The sequence below is a fragment of the Python bivittatus genome, unplaced genomic scaffold (assembly GCF_059951505.1).
Source record: "Python bivittatus isolate LINGU-HERP-01145 unplaced genomic scaffold, Pbiv_v1 ctg000080_np1212, whole genome shotgun sequence".
NCBI lineage: Eukaryota > Metazoa > Chordata > Lepidosauria > Squamata > Pythonidae > Python > Python bivittatus.
This window is the reverse complement of record NW_028277035.1, coordinates 54,141,520-54,157,804: the sequence shown is the minus strand read 5'-3', so window position 1 is coordinate 54,157,804 and position 16,285 is coordinate 54,141,520. Positions and strand designations below refer to the sequence as shown.

Sequence of the window (16,285 nt, the reverse complement as noted above, 5' to 3'; positions counted from 1 at the left end):
TAATGGAAGCATAGGCAATTGACAGGAATAGAGAAAACTCAAAATTGGCATAAGATGAAATGGATCTTTTCTAAAGATGTTTCACTAAGACTTAACTGATGAAGCAGGTATTTATTTACAGAAATAGAAGCACTTTATTTCTTCTCTCTTCAGGAATTATCTAAAGAAAAAAACCCTACCAATTCCCCACAAACAGCAACAGTATTAACAATCCATCATAAACACTTTGTCTTATCTTTCAGAAGGGTTACCTGGACTGTGTGTCAGCTGTGGAAGCTTTACTTCAAAAAGAATGCTGTGTGAAATGTCTCTTGCCCCCTGCATGGTCCTGTCTCGGAAGCAGAGCACTTCAACAGACTGAAGGATGCCTCCCCTGTCAGGAATGAGAATTCTGTAAAAGTAGCCGCTCCAGAACCCCAGGATTAACGGGCAATTCTTTTAACGTGACAGCGGAACGATTTTCCAAAAGGATTACATTTCAATAGTAATGCAGCTCAATATTCTAAACCCATTTGCTAGCTCAAAAGTTATTCAGTATAACTCAGAAAAGCAAATTGAACTGCTGTCTTAGAATCTATTCGTTTTACCAACGTGTTCTGCTGGACGATACAGAGCAAGAATTCTTTAACAGAAGATACCTAGAGATTGACTGTACAAACCTGGAATCTGAGGAAACCTCTTTCTCAAACGGCAAGTGGTAAGCCTAGGATAAGCCACATACTGACAGTAACTAAGGCCTCCTACTTCAACTAGTACCTAAGCTTTGATCTGATTTAGATGAGTTATTAAGCGAAACCAGAACATGAGCTAGGGACTCTGCAGAAATGCTCAGTACTGGCTCCCATTACAGAAAACATTGTGTCCCCAGAGGTTTGGATGGCCCCTGCTCTGCAGATACTTAGAAAAAAACAAGCCAAAGTTTCTTTTCCAGCAGACATTTAGCTCTTGACCTGAAAAATGCGTACCATTTTTTAAAAATTAAACAATTTAAAATTGTTGACTGTTATCATTTATATGTTTTTATTTCTGGACTATAAATATGGTATATTTATAAATATTGTGTATATAAATATGTAAATATAAATATTGTATATTTCTGGCTATAAATATTGTAAAATGTTTATAGACTGATAGACACACATACATAATTACATCTGAATCATTATTTTAGGATTTCTTTTATCAATGGGCAACATAGAAGCTATCTAGCTAATAATGTGCACCATTATATAAATATGTGTAGAATTAGAAGATGAAAGTTAAAAAGATGATTGGAATTAACATGATGAACCTGCCCTATGGAACAGAGTCCCCTGTGAGATACAAATGGCCCTGCCTTTCATAAAGCTTTGAAGACCTGGCTTTTCCCCCAGGCCCTGGGTCAGGAGCATTTGGGCTCCTATCAGTGGGTTAGCCTTGGTGGAAGTTTTGAAGACATTTTACTTTATTTTACGTTTACCATATAGTAGGTGTGCTTAAGAAAGCTTTGAATCAGGACAACTATTAGCTATTTTGGGCAAAAGAATTTGCTCTTTTAAATGTAACCACAATTTGCTTATAAAACTCCTCTCTCTTTATAAAAACGTTTGGTGGGCAGCACAAGGGATAGAGAAGGAAGGCTGAAAGTCCTTGACCAGATATATAATTAGTCACACAGTTCCTTTGAATGCCAGGAAATGACTGAAGAAGGCAAAGTGCTTTCAGTTCCATTCACTTAAATTTGCCCTTGCTAACTTGCCTTGGGCTCACAAGGAAACATCCTCTGAGTAGAGGACCAAGGGCCGCTGCTGTAAAGCTGTAGCCTGTCTCTCAAAACAAGCCTGGCTCCGTGCATCAAGCAGAGGACACGACCTGCTTTAATCTTCCTTTCAGCTTCTCTCCTCATTCATTTGGCTTTACATCTCTAGGGAGCACAACATCTCCAGATACTGCACCTTCAGCTTCTTATCTTTAAGTATCTGATCAGCATTTGCAAATATTTTGACATTTTGTAACCGAAAACAACTGCAACCAATCTTGTGGGCCACATCAAACCATTCTAAAACTCTGTCATCAAAATCAAACAGCAGCATCAAAACGTGACAACTTGGTCTGTGGCAAAACACTGCAAATATTTAGAAGTAAGTTCAATCTTGTGTTAAGAAATCAAGAGAAAGACTTGCTGCCTAATACTGAGAAGTAAGTGCTGTCAAATTCAGTGGGACTAACTTCACAGTGTGTGTTTAGGATTGCGATCATAGAGAAACCATGTTCAAGGCATCACCTAATAATAAATACCATCTGTGTGCTGCAAGGATCAACATATTTCTCAATGGCCATCCTGGATACTGGGCAAAATTACAGGGGTCATAAACACCAATTGTCACCTGCAAAAAAAAAAAAAAAAGACTATTGTAAGTTCACATTGACAGAGTTCAAGAGTTGCTAATTTTATGTGTATATACTGTATATTAGTTAAACTGTACTAGAGTATGAATCTGCTGAAGACCCATAACTAAGCAGATAGAACGATGCTTCACAATATTGCAGAGTAACCAGATCTGTATATCTGCAGGCAAGCAAATTAACCCTAACTAAAATTCTAGAGAATGACACAAATTCCATGTTTATTATTTGAGTTTAATTTCTGCTTGTGGAACCGGCCTGAGAAAATCCTCAGCGATGTGGTTGTATTACTCATGCTTTTCTGCATTGCCTAAGACCTTCCAATCATTTCCAGGCAGTATATACAGTGATCAGAAAGCTAGAATCCAATAAAACCAAGGTATCCACACTTTTGATTTTTTCTCTTTGTCTTTGTGGCAATATTACACATGTACATAGAACAAACATATTTGTCCTTTCATCTGTAAAGCAAAAAATGCAGAGGCTTCTCTCACATCCAAATCAGCAGCAACAAAGCTCCCTCACCTGCTTCATCTTGTTATATTTGGGCTACTTTAAAACCCTGCACCCCAGGTCTGCTCCCTTTTCATTTCAAAGTTGATTTACTTGATCCTACCCACCCACATTGATTTTGATATAAACAAATCTCCTTTAATCTTAAACATATATATGACTAGTTTTACCCTTAGGTCAAAGTGAAGCATAAATCCCCAGAACAATAAATTCAGAATTCAGAGAAGACTTGACTTTCAGAAACTTAACTGTCTGCAAGTTCCTTTTTCAGATATCCAGCTAATTTTACTCTCTTTCTGCTATCCCATCATTAAGAACTAAATGCTCCAGAAATTATGGGAATGATAATTACAGTACTCTGCATTTTGTTCATCTGTATTTCTTTTACCTTCTCCCTTTGATCAGAAAAGAAGTTATCCCAGTTTCTAAGTAAGGATACATGGACTGAATCTTCATGGTATTTGATTAAAAAATAAGGCAGGGCTGTAGCGCCTTCTTTCTGGCAAAGTTGATCATATGAATTCTGGAGGGCTTCGGTCTAAAACAAGACAGGGATGGGTCAACTCAATTTCCAACTTCCTTCATACTAAAATATTGCTGTATTTGTCTACTTACAGTAAATAAATAGCATCAATAAACTGTTTTCTTCTTCAGAAGAACTCAGAGGCTAAAAATTGACTTAACCTAGTAGTAGCAATTATGAAATGATTAAAAAAAAGAAGTCAACTGAAAAGAGGAAACTAATCAGCAAAAAAATGTGCAAAAGAAAATACAACTCATTACAGCTCCAAATAAAGAAACAAAAGCCAATTCAAAGCATATTTTTTTAAAAAAATATTAAGATGAGAATGTTTGAATGGCAAGAAGCAGTTGGCTACTTCAAGACCTCCACCTCCCCAGGCTGGCTTATTAATATCAGTATCAGAGTTGGGCTGGGGAAACAGGCCTTAAAGCCCCAGAATAAGTTAAGACAAATGAAGCAGCACTCCAGGAGCTCACAACATTCACCCCTCCAGATGTTGGTCAAGTCATCTTCCAATCTGACAATCCTAGCAGCAAACTGGCGGCAATATTTTGCATCTTAAGTCCATCCCCATGTAGGACATGATTTGACAATCCAGTACTGTGGTGAATAAAGAGGATGGCCTTGAAGGACAGAGGGAAGATCCACTACCAAAGCAAGAATCAGATAAACAAGGCTTGAGCCTAGCCCAAGAAAGTGGTTTATGAAAACACTTCAGGCAGTCCCCCTCTTCTTAATTCTTACGAAGATAAAAAAGGGAGGAAGCGAAACACATTCACACTTGCAAAATCTGTTACTACAGTTCTTCTAATAAAAGTAGCTTTAGGTCTGTGTGGTGTCTGTTTCTTAGTCTGGTCTACCTTGTAGAGTTTATCAATCCCCTGTCTGTCTGGAACCAGATACAAACAAGAAGCTTGTGAGCTGCTTGTCTGGGACTGAGGGTGCTCCAAGTTTAGAGAAGCCCTTGGAAGCAGGCTAAAAAGCAGACCCACCTCTGCCTGCCCAATGCAGTTCACAGTATTTGGTTACAGGGCAAAAGGCAGGCCATTTTTCCTCACTTCCCCCTCCTCTGCTCTGGAGGGAGGGAGGCCATGCCTCTGTAGTCAAGAACAGCTCCAATTCTGGAGCCCCTGATGTAAATGTTTATCACACATAAACTGCATGCAGCCTCATCTGCAACCCAGCTGGTGAATTTTGGAAGGTTTTTAACATTTATTTTATTTAAGATTAAAAAGCATGTGTTTTTTTCTTGTTAAGCAAAATTAAGTAAACCCATTCTTCAGCCTGATTCAGCCCATTTTGGGGGCGGGTGAGAGAGGGTTCATAATAGGAATGTGATGGGATACAATCCACTCCCATCTTCACTCTTGAAAAACTCCTTGAAAAATGGCAACTTATAGGTTTTTTGGGGGGGGGGGGTAGGTAATTTAAGGATGAGAAAATAACTCTGTCTCCCAGAGCCCTCTCCTCCCACAAAATGGGGTCAAATGAAAAAATTCAGCCCTGCCTTGCGCAGTGAGGTCATGTCAGCAACCGGCTTCCTGTGACCCTTGGAAAGGTCGGGAGACTAATCTGCAGCTCCAACTTCTCAATCACCTACCATATTATCCAATTTATATTATCCCAGATTTTGAACTGCCACCTGAAATCAGTTGCTGCTTGTAGCATTAAGTAACATTAACCTTTTGCAAGAGAATGAATTCTGCAGAACTGTTATATTAGATGTGCGTCATACAAATCCTTGCAAATGGTCAAATGGATCGTTATTCAGATTTACAAGCCTTGCAAGAGAGGAAATCTTATTTTCACACCGGAAAGGCTATTTAGTAACTTCTGTACAGTTAGGATCCGATGAAAATGAACTGGTCCCACGGGTGCAGGCTTCCCCATCCTTGAAATGTCAGCAACTGTCGAGATACCATGTAATGCACAGTGAATTGCCAACGCCAAAGAACAGGGAGAAGAAAAATCTTTGCAGAGTTTTCCTGATTGCTCAGACTCAGCCTATGCCCAGATGCGGCTTGAAGATGAACTGGCATTCATTGCAGCACACGCGGCTAGGTTTTGCGCAGCAGCATGGAAGATGTGCCAGACCTTGATAGGCCAAGCTCCTGCTACAGTTGTATTTTAGGTATGATCAAATTTTATGTAACTTCAGACATTATCACACTGTATGTAAATTTTAGATATCATCACATTTTTGTTATCTGAGACATTAACAAGTTTTATGTAATTTTAGATACTATCTCATGTATAGCTTAGACACAGATTGCTCCTTTTGGTTCTTACTCACGGGTCCTAGTCAGGTTTTATAAATGTATTTTAATTTTGTCTCAGATTTTATTTACTGGTTTCTTAAGATAGATTTATAGGTGCTTACAGATCACTCATGGACACACTTCTTGTACTGGTCTAAGAGTGCAATAAACTGAACGACTGTTTTCTTTGTGTGTCAGTCGCTCCCAATTCAAGGGGTCCCGTGACCAGGATAATAGTGGCATTTTGAGCTATCAAGAATCAAGCAAATTTCAGCTGTACTGTCTTTAGGGACAGAAACCCTTTCTACACCTTTACATCCTACCTTTATGAGCAACAGAGCAAAAACAGAAAACAACATGAAAAACAAACAGCAGTAAAATCTCACAAGACATCGTGATTAAAAAAAAAAATTACAACTACAGCCACTGATGGGGGGAAAAACACCACACTCCCTGTTAAACATTTCTTCCAGAAAAAAACAGAAATAACAGTCCATTAAAGTGGAATAAAAGAGGGTACATAGCAAATTTTTGGGGGGGGTATGATCTCATAATTGAGACATTTCCGCTGAAAAAGCCTTTTCTGAGCTACCCATTTCCTCAACCCTGCTACTCGCTGAGATAGTGAAGAGAGTTTCTAAAACTGACTCCCTATTTCAATCAGGCAGAGGTGGGTATAAAACTGTATAAACTACTATCTGCCGCGTTTGCACTTAGTAACGAAAGTCATACATTATTTTATTTTCTATGTTTTGAAAAGTATTACGTTTGTTGGGCTACTATATTTGTATAATGGTTTTAATTACCTGGGCTGGAGAGAATTTTGCACTTAGAGGCGCTGGTTGTTTAACCAAAGGGATACCTTCTGGGACATACAATGCAGGATAACAAAACCAGTAATAGAAACGGTATCTCTTTAGATCCTAAGGGAGAAATTATATAAATACTTCAGAACTTGGTAATAACTTGGAAAGGGTAATTTGATCAAATTCTTACACTTCGAATCAGAGAAAAAAATAGACTTGTTTCAGTATCAGAAATGACTCCCAGGTTCTTAGCCTTCATCCTGAATGTGTCCAAATGCTTCAGTAGAATCTCAAGGGATTGCTTCAAATTCCAGGTCTTCTGTGTGGTTTTTAGCCTTGCATATGTTCTCCAGCATCTCTTTAAATCTTATGAGATAGCCATGTGAACATTTTTCTGTAACTGCACCAACTGAGCTGTCACTTATCCCACGCCTCTAATCTTCAGAATGGCATGACTTGTTAGTAAGACAATGATAGTTTCTATTCCACATCTATACCCCACCCACCACACGCACACTTTTGTTATGCAATCATACTGTCTCCTTTACTCCCCATTTACAAAATACTGTCAAGAACAATAGGGTGAAAAAATGGAATTCAGGTGGTCCTTGCTTACTGACCATTCATTCAACAACTCTTTGAAGTTACGACACTGCTAAAAAAATAACTTTACAGCCCATTTACGACTTTCGCAGCATCCCTCAGTCACGTGAGCACCATTACAGTCAGTATACATTGTCTTGTGCCTGACCTATGGTTTTTTTCCTCCCCCACCCCCCTTGCAGAGCAGAGAGATTGGAGAGAGGGATTGCAAGCTGTTTGCTCTTCTTCACCTTGAAAGGAATGTAATCACGCCAGCAGCCTGGGGCTGGGAGCTGCAGGTATGTTACGCAAACAGCTTACAGTACTCTCTTGAAATCTCTCTCTCTCCAATCTCTCTGCTCTGCAAGGGGGTGGGGGAGGGGAGGAAAAAAGCAGGAAATTTCTGTAGGCAATCTCTCCTTTGCCTGACCCTTCTGTTTCCCTCCCCCCCCACAGAGTAGAGATATTGGAAAGAGATTTTAAGAGTAAGCTGTTTACTCTTCTACCCATTGAAAGCAATGCAATCACATTGGCAGTGGGAAAGGATCAGGCAAAGGAGAGACTGTTTACAGAAATTGCTTGCTTTTTTTCTCCTCCCTCGTAGAACAGATTGAAGACAAAGGGATTTCAAGAGAGTAGCCTGTTTGAGTAGCACACCCATGGCTCCTGGCCCCAGGCTGTGGTGTGATCACATTGCTTTCAATGTGTATAAGACAGTATGCAGGCACTTGAGCATTCCAAATGGTGGGAGAGGGTTAGGAGGCAAACAAAAACTGAAGGTGTGAAACTGACTAGTCTTGTCTCTTTCCAGCCGGAAAGCACAGTTGCGGTCATGTGATTTCCCACTTATTGACCCCTTCGCTTAGTGGCGGAGTTGCTGATCCTGATTAGGGTTGTTAAGCAAGGACTACCTGTAAATTATTTCCCAGTAGATTGGACTTTGTGATTGGCAGATGCATGATCCATCAACTGGTATATAGTGATAATAACTGTACCAGCGTTGTTTGTAACTATGGAGAATTTGATGTTGTTTTTAGTACAATTTTACTTACTGCAAATGTTAAGAGAAGAAATCTGTTCAATAAAACAGGATTTTTAATGGCATTCCCTGATGTTATTGCATCCCATATCTATGGGGAGAGAAAAAAAATAGCATCATCCAGGGTCCAAGCAACTATTTTCATGGCTGCTCTACAATGAAAATATGCTACATATTTCATGGATTATTGTAACAAAATTTAATTCGGCTTAATCTTCATTGTAAACTAGTGTGCAAATGTGATTATGAAGCAGCAAATAATGAATAAACACAAAGGTTCCACTGATCTCACTATTATCAAATCACACCAAGCAATCCATCTGACTTACACAACAATTTCTATAAAGGAGAACAAGCTCAACAACAAAACATGTTTTGTACACAGAAGACCCCAGATTAAACTTTATCCTGAACAGTTAGAAAGTTTCCCGGAAAAGAGCAAATAGATGAATAGTCTCATTTACAGCCATCTAAAACACCACAATGTATGTTTGAATGCCAGAGTTTTAAAAATGCTACCTCCCACTTGTTAAGCCAGTATTCGTGTGCAACCCCTAGCCGATGCTGCTGCCGCTGAGAGACCCAGAACTGAGCAGCTTCCATCTAGTGAGTTAATGGAACTTGGACCTGGCCATTTCAAAATTCAGAGCTCAGCCTATGAGCCTGGGACGGAGTCCCTGTTCCCAAATGAACGTCCATAGGATTCTGTCTTCCTCTACATATTGCTGAAGTACCAGCCAGCCAGCAAGACTAAGGGTTTAGTATGCTGAGTTCTGTACTGCAACTGTAACAGGTCCTCATGCCTGACAAACCAGCCCTTCTTTTTACCTTTCAGGCAAAAAACTACAAAAATACAGCAAAAAAGCAAGTTAAGCCAAAATGGTGATTAGTAATTTTGAGATTTTTCATCTTGTCCTCCTCATTTCACTTATTTGTTGACTATTTATTTATTTATTTATTTATTTATAATCTGTTCAATCATGTCCAGTTCTCAGAGAGTGCCTGGACAAGTCCCTATAGTTTTCTTGGCAAGGTTTTTCAGAAGTGGTTTGCCATTGCCTCCTTCCTAGGGCTGAGAGAAAGTGACTGGCCCAAGGTCACCCAGCTGGCTTTGTGCCTAGGTGGAACTAGAACTCAGAGTCCCCCAGTCTCTAGCCTGATGCCTTAACCAACTACACCAAATGGGCTCACTATTTATTTATTTATTTATTTATTTATTTATTTATTTACAAAACTACAACTGTTCAGTCTCTGGGTTTTTCAAACAGTGCTCCATAGAATTCTAACGTTCCATGACGAATTAAGTGGGGAAAAAAGTTCATCCAAACACAACCATTTTTCATCATTAGAGCATTGCCTCCTGATCAGAGATTCCAGGAGTTTATTTTTTAACAGATTCTACAGCCTGAAAAAGTTCAATAAACCATGGAATACACATTCATTGTTTGATCTACAGTGATAGGCCATTCCAAATAACATATTTTTAGACAATTTTGTGCTGAAATATAGGAGTACTCCTTTCTTGAAATAAGTGAGACCAAGGTCTGAAATACAATGCATATGCATTTGGGACTACATTTTATTCAATTTAGTGGGACTTACTTCAAGTAAGCCTGCATAGAATTGTTTTGTTCATGAAACAGCTACAGGTTATTCGCACTGTTTGCCCCACGCAACAATCTCAAATTACATTTAAAGGCTGTTTTTCATCTGTGCCCCAGGTTTTGGGAACTCATTCACATTTTATCTTACCTCAGTTGCTGCTTGTTCAAGGAGAAGCTTTTTATCACAGGATTTGAAGGATTCCAATGTATTGGTGTTATACAACATTCCAATAGCAGGGCAACAATGTGCTGGTGTTGGGCCATTCCTGAGGGGGAACAAAAACAGACTTAAAACTAAAGTAAATGCAATATACATTTTTAACAAACCAGAAGCATTGGTAGTTGGCACATACTTTACCAAAAATTTAAAAATAAGAATGAAATGAAAAAATGGATATTACAGTCAGTTATGCAAGTCTGCCTGCACGCACTGTGTAAAATGTAATCTCAACATCAGTTTCAACAGCTCTGTTATGCCTTTGCATGGATCTTGGCCACAAAAGGAAAAGTAGCAGACATTGGATCGATGGAAAGTGAAGAAAAAGGAAACAAACTGGGACCCTGAACAGAGCAACATGCATAGCCTTAACCATTAATCTTCTGTTTCATAGAACCACCACTTCACACAGAACAGGAAAACAGGCCCATGACTCCTTCACAAATAAACAGCATACGTTCTTTCTGTGCAAGGGGGTTTAAGCCTCTAAAACTCCACATTTTGCCATATGAAGAAAGCACATGTTCAGACAAACCTATTAGCCTAACAATTGAACGGCCATGTTATGCTAAAAGTCACAACATCTTGTAACAGAAATATTACTGTTCTTCACACTCCATATTTACTCCTTTATTCTGCTTGCCAAATCCTTATCTCTCCCTCCACTTAAGCTTTCTATTTCTCCTGCATTTCCATTATTCATTTAAGTTCTCCTTTCTTCAGCAAATGGCAGCATCTGGACTCAAAAGCTTAAGCAGGGTTGGGCCTAGCTGGGTTGAGATGACCATGGAATCCCAAGGCTTTAGATGAGAGTGGGAAGTTGAAAGGCCTTCTGGAAGAAGGCAATGGCCAATATCCCACGCTACTCCCAAGAAAATTGCTGATTGTGTCAGTCTTAGCCTAAGCCAGCCTCTCACGTGGTTTACATTTTTCCTTCTGGCTCTGTCCCTTTTTTTAAGCCACAAGACGTTTTAACTCCCTACCTATAGGCTTCTTTTGAGGATGACTTCTTCAATACTCTATCTTTTCCTAGTTCTTGAGGTCTCCAGGTTCCTAAATGGTATCAAACTGGCCTTCAGAAGAATTGCATAGTACTGATTTATTCCCCAAGTGGTTAAAACACTTCTGAAAAATGCATAGAGACCTTCCCCCACCTCAAGACCCAAAACAGATTGTGACAAGCTATTCATGAGCTGCTGTATAATGAAGCTGAAAGCTCCCCTTAGAGAAACTGCATGCTCTCTATCTCATTACCTGGGATCACTCCAAACACAAGCCAACACTGATATATATGTACCAGTGCTAGTACTTCTATCTGACTATCAACTCAGAGGGCAGAAACAACCACAGCAATTACGCCAAGAAGAAATCATATTTGTCCAGAAAAGTGAGAACAGCTGGTGATTCTTGGTTTGTGTAAACCAAGCTCACTCTCTCACTCGTGTGTGTGTGTGTGTGTTCATTCCTATATCCCCTCCCTAGCATAAATCAGAAAATAGCGTTTGCACTGGGATCCTGATGCACTGCTCTCACATAGTCATGTTCCTGACATACAAATCTCGGTTTGTAGCCTAATGATTACAATACTAAGAATCAGTTGTTGTTTCCTAAAAACTCTTTCAAGACACAGGATAAAGGATTTGTTACTTACATATCAAAAGCACTAAATTCAAGGGTTAAACGTGCTGGCATTCCAGCAGGATCTCCTAGTAGAGGGAGAGAAAAACCAAACAGTTTATTAAAATAGTGACAATTATACAACCCAGGACATCTCTGCATACTTTCCTGTGAAGAAAGCAAAATCATTAAAAAATCTAATACTATAATATAATAAATCTAATTCATCATATTCTCTCATATTCCTGGTTAATGACTGAATAGTCCAGATGTCCTTTCCACATCTGGTAATTTCATAACTGTTTCTTCATTTTATTACAGGAAGCATTGTACAAAGGACAACGTGATAAAAAGAATGTCTGTCTTATTCCATGTTGCACAAAGGACTTTCCCTCCATTAACTCCCCCCACATACACACCAAAACACACCCACACAACAGAGGCCAACAGATGAGTTGGGAAGCCTTTTCTCTTAACCCCTCTTTTTTTGGAGGGAGGCATAGTGTTCTAGTTGTCAGCCATCCTTCTACATATTTTGGAGGAGGGCAACAGCAAACAGCAAAGTTCGGAAAGAAAATTTAAATTCAACATTAACCCGCTTCTTGAACAATCTAGCTCTTCAGCTAGGAGAGAACTGATTATGACACAGAGTAGTCATATGACCTATTTCATAATATTCATGTTACAGTACTTAACCTACACTTAACTAATTTTGGAAGGAGGTGTTCATAGAGTTACCCACTAACTGGACTATAATCTTTATGTATTTAAGTAAATTACTTGGAGTTTTGAAACAAGTACCTACCTACTAGCTCTCTATGTTCTTTAATCTCTGGCCTTTTATGAAAGGATGGCCCTTCAGATTGTCATGGGTGGTTGGGGTTCCTGGGCACAGGTTAAGGTTCTAGCTACATCTGTTCTCACCCCTGACCAATAGTATCTATTCAGATGAATGTCTAATGAACTGATCTTTAAGCAAGTGCAGAAGCTGCTGCACATGGAAGGCACGGATATCCAGGGAAAGTATTCCATATATCGTGGACACTAATGAAGCTTCCACAACAGCAGGGGGAAAGGTTAGCCTGAGCTAAGAAAATCAGCCAGGCTTGTTTACTCAGACATCAAGTCCCTCTGAGTTTACAGGGATCTGGAACGACGTGCCAGCGTTAGGCTGAACCTAACCTGAACTCTTATTGTCCCAGTCCACACAGCAGGACGCGTTTCGAGAACGACAATCCCCCTCCAAGAAGGAAAAGTGTTTACGGTGTACTTGCCATTATAGTAATAGCCTCTGATCGGCTTCGGAGACTCGTCCAGTTTGTATTCATTGAGTTTTTTCTGAGTGAGCTCATGCCAGAAACCTGCGTCCAGCGCGCTACTGAACGGAACAAACTGCAGACTGGGACGCCCACCCTCCGCGGGGTGTCGCGATTCACTACCGCCGCTGGCCATGATTCGTCATCGGTATCTATCAGCCGAAAACTAGGGCCTCCGAGTTTTCCCGGAAACGGCCGGTTATCCCCCCCAGTCCGGCCGGGAAGAAAAAGTACCCGGGACGTGCGGGATGGCGCCAGCGGCAGAAGCCCTTCGCATGGAGCAGGAAGAGGAGGAGCAGGCGAGGGAGCATTGCGCAGCGCGCGCAGCAGCCAGGAGGACGCGGGGCGGCGCTTCCCGGCCGCGGTCGCTCGGAAAGATGCTCGGCCTCCGAGGGGCGGGTGGGAAGAGGGAGGCGTGGCCGGGGAGCTCATAAACGGAGGAGGCGTGGCCAGGGGCTTCCCGGGCGTCTAGCGCGGGAAGGGAAGCGCTCGGTGCGCGGAGTTTGGGTTTCGTGCCACGAGCGCCCCTTTGGTGGGCGAGCCTTGTGGCTCACAGAAGCCGGTCTAATTGGCAGAGGAGGACCGGTGTCAAGTGGCAGAGGGTTTTAATTTCATAACACAAACGCTGGCTTAGTTGGCAGAGAAACTGATTCATGCTGGGGACGTTGGATTGCATAGACTTCTGGTTTTTGTTCCGCAAATGTTTGGCTCACAGATAACCGTGATGTCCCATACGGATGCAGCTCTCAGAGGCTTGTGATTTCTACCACAAACACGAAGTGGCAAAGATTTCTTAGTTTGATATAGTGTTGCCTCAATTCAGTGAAAAAACAGAAGTATAACATTATTGAAAAAAAAAAAAAAAGAAGTGCTGCTATTTTGATTTTGAAATGATTGACAAGAATGGAAATATATTATTTTTATTCCCAAAATAGAACAAGATGATCAATTTCCTCTTTTGGGGCAACCTAAAAATGAGATTAACAGACCCAAGCTGCTTGACTCACGTGATGAAGCTGCCTGGAGAAGAAGAAATAATTGCTGTCCAGGTTTTAATCCATTCTTCAATTTGGCAACAGCACTCACCAGGTGTTTGACCAGCCAGTGCTTATCACAGACCCCACCTGGTGGATTCCCCTCCATTTTTAACCTCCCACTTGTGCTGGGAAAGCAAGCTCCAATAGCTTTCCTTTCTGTGGGTGGGTCATTGAGGATATGTGGTTTCCACGATAGGTCTTTTGCATCAGCCCCCTCTGTTGCTGCGCCAGTGGGAAAAAAATTACATAGTTTTACCTTTCTTTCAGTTGTTTAGACTGGAAGTGAAAACTGGCAATTCTTGTCAAATTCACCTATTTAAAAACAAACAAACAAAAAAACAAAAGAATTTCACCATTGAAATGGGGGGGGGGGAGTCCAGTGGTCACCAGTCCGCTTTGACAAGCTATCAGCTGCTCTAACAAAGTAGTTGTGAATGCAGATAGAAACAGATAATTAATGCTTCAGAGCACTGCTTGTCAGAGATATAGAAGGAAGCCATGTAATAGCTGAGCTGTGCCTTATAAAGCACAGTAGAATTCAGGCTTTGCATGGGCACATTCCTTTCCTTGGATGTAGGCATCCCAAAATAGCCATGGAGCTCCTTACAGCATCTGATAAATATTGGATTATCTAGGTCAAATTAAAGCACAGAGAGAAATTACAACCACGTTTGTGATGATGCAACTCAGAAAACACTGTGGAAGTAGAGCAGAAAAGCATCATTGTGGGTTGTTTCTGCACCAGACTGAGAGTGATGTCTCTTTAAACCTTCTCAGTGCTACCACTGAAGTGTTGCACAGCCGTGTCCAGAAGATTGTGCAGAAGAGCCCTATCATCAGATATAGTGCAGTAGTGTTTCTACTGGTAATGCATAAAAGCCTTGCTGATGTTCTACCCAGAAAACTGTTAATACATTATGGGTATGCCTATTCATACTTAGATTTCCTCATCTAAGGTAGCCAGTCTTAGAAGGAGGAGGAATTGGGAGTCACTGCTGTGCACTGCTGCTTCTACATTTGCTCTTGAGTTGATGAACTTTAAATGTTGATTCCTGAAGCCAGAGGCATCTTTAACAAGCCCCAGAGACATCAAAATGATGACATGTGGATCATGATATTTCATGTAACACAATTATGCACTTGCTTCCTGACTTCTGTTGCAAGTATGTAAGTTGCATAATTTAGGTGATGATATGGTACATGTCTCATCATTTGTCCCCCTTGGTACCCCCGTGGATGCCTGTGGTTATAGCTGTCCCTTTTATATATTATTCCATAAAAGATGCAATGATCATTTGGAAGGCTTTCAGTAGAATCCTGTTTCTTATTCGGAAACAACGATCCTTGCCCTCCTTCATCCAGTCAAGCTATCTCTTCTATTCCTTAGGGAGGTAGGTTGCAAACACAAAGTGCCGTTGCGTATATAAGGTTCTTGTTGAACCTACACGATCCATCTTATTTTGGACTAATGCATTTTGATTTCAAAGCACATTTCCAGGAACCTGATGTTTGTTCCAGTAGACAAACAATATGTTGGCTTGCAAAGTAATCTTTAGATTTGAGTTCCTACTTTACATAGCATCATAACATGAGCATAGTTGGGATCAAACTGGGCTTTGGTTGTGCTTGTTGCATACTACCCAAAATGTGTCCAAACTGACCAGCACTATGGGCTTCCCATTAATCAGGGAATGCTGTATGTGGCATGGTATGACAGGGCTAGTAAGCTTGTCTACTGATGGGCAGTGTTGGGCTTCAGGCAGACATGTAGCAGACCACCTTGCCTCCAAAGATGCCAGCCAAAGTTGCCAGAGGAACATCAGGAAATCTGTTGTCTAGACTATGGTCACTAAACCCTGAAACCCAACATTGCCCAACAGATACTGGCCATGAAAACCTACACTGGTCTACTCCTTTATTTCACCAAAAATCTTTATGTGAAAGCCTCAGTTGCCCAAAATCATGATAGGTAGAGGATTTTTTTTTCTGTACTCTCTCATCTTGTGCCACCTATTATTCATGTCATCTAGCAGAATTATTTTTTCCTGTGGATCGCATCCATTCAGAATATTACACACTTTTCGTGAAATTCATCCCTGATTTTTCCATTATCACTATTCACTAAAGCATAACATATAATTATTGCCAAACTACTTTCATACGTACCTACAATAATCTAGATGATACCAATTCATACCTTTTGACATACCTTTTAGTTTTTTCATTCATAATGAAGCCTATACCTTCACTTCCCTGCACATATCCACTCTAATTCTTAAGATCAGATCACCCTCATTCAGTTCTATTACATCTTGTTCCTTCTGATTTTTACACACATCTATTATTTCTTTCATTTCATTTGTTGATTCATGCTCTTGATCATTCCAT

At 40.5% G+C, this 16,285-nt stretch overlaps 1 protein-coding gene across 1 annotated transcript in view; it reads right to left on the bottom strand.

Moving 5' to 3' along the window:
• The window catches only part of ATG7 (autophagy related 7), a 111,795-nt gene extending 98,564 nt beyond the window's left edge, over positions 1-13,231 (bottom strand). Inside the window, exons 1-8 of the mRNA XM_007434320.4 lie at positions 12,819-13,231; positions 11,579-11,633; positions 9,859-9,976; positions 8,120-8,197; positions 6,486-6,602; positions 3,287-3,436; positions 2,278-2,366; positions 252-373 (exon numbers count right to left, since the gene is read on the bottom strand). Of these exons, the coding sequence (XP_007434382.1) occupies positions 252-373; positions 2,278-2,366; positions 3,287-3,436; positions 6,486-6,602; positions 8,120-8,197; positions 9,859-9,976; positions 11,579-11,633; positions 12,819-12,996 (907 nt within the window). The 5' untranslated portion in view covers positions 12,997-13,231. The remainder of the gene's footprint in view (positions 1-251; positions 374-2,277; positions 2,367-3,286; positions 3,437-6,485; positions 6,603-8,119; positions 8,198-9,858; positions 9,977-11,578; positions 11,634-12,818) is intronic.
• Positions 13,232-16,285: the final 3,054 nt, after the last annotated feature.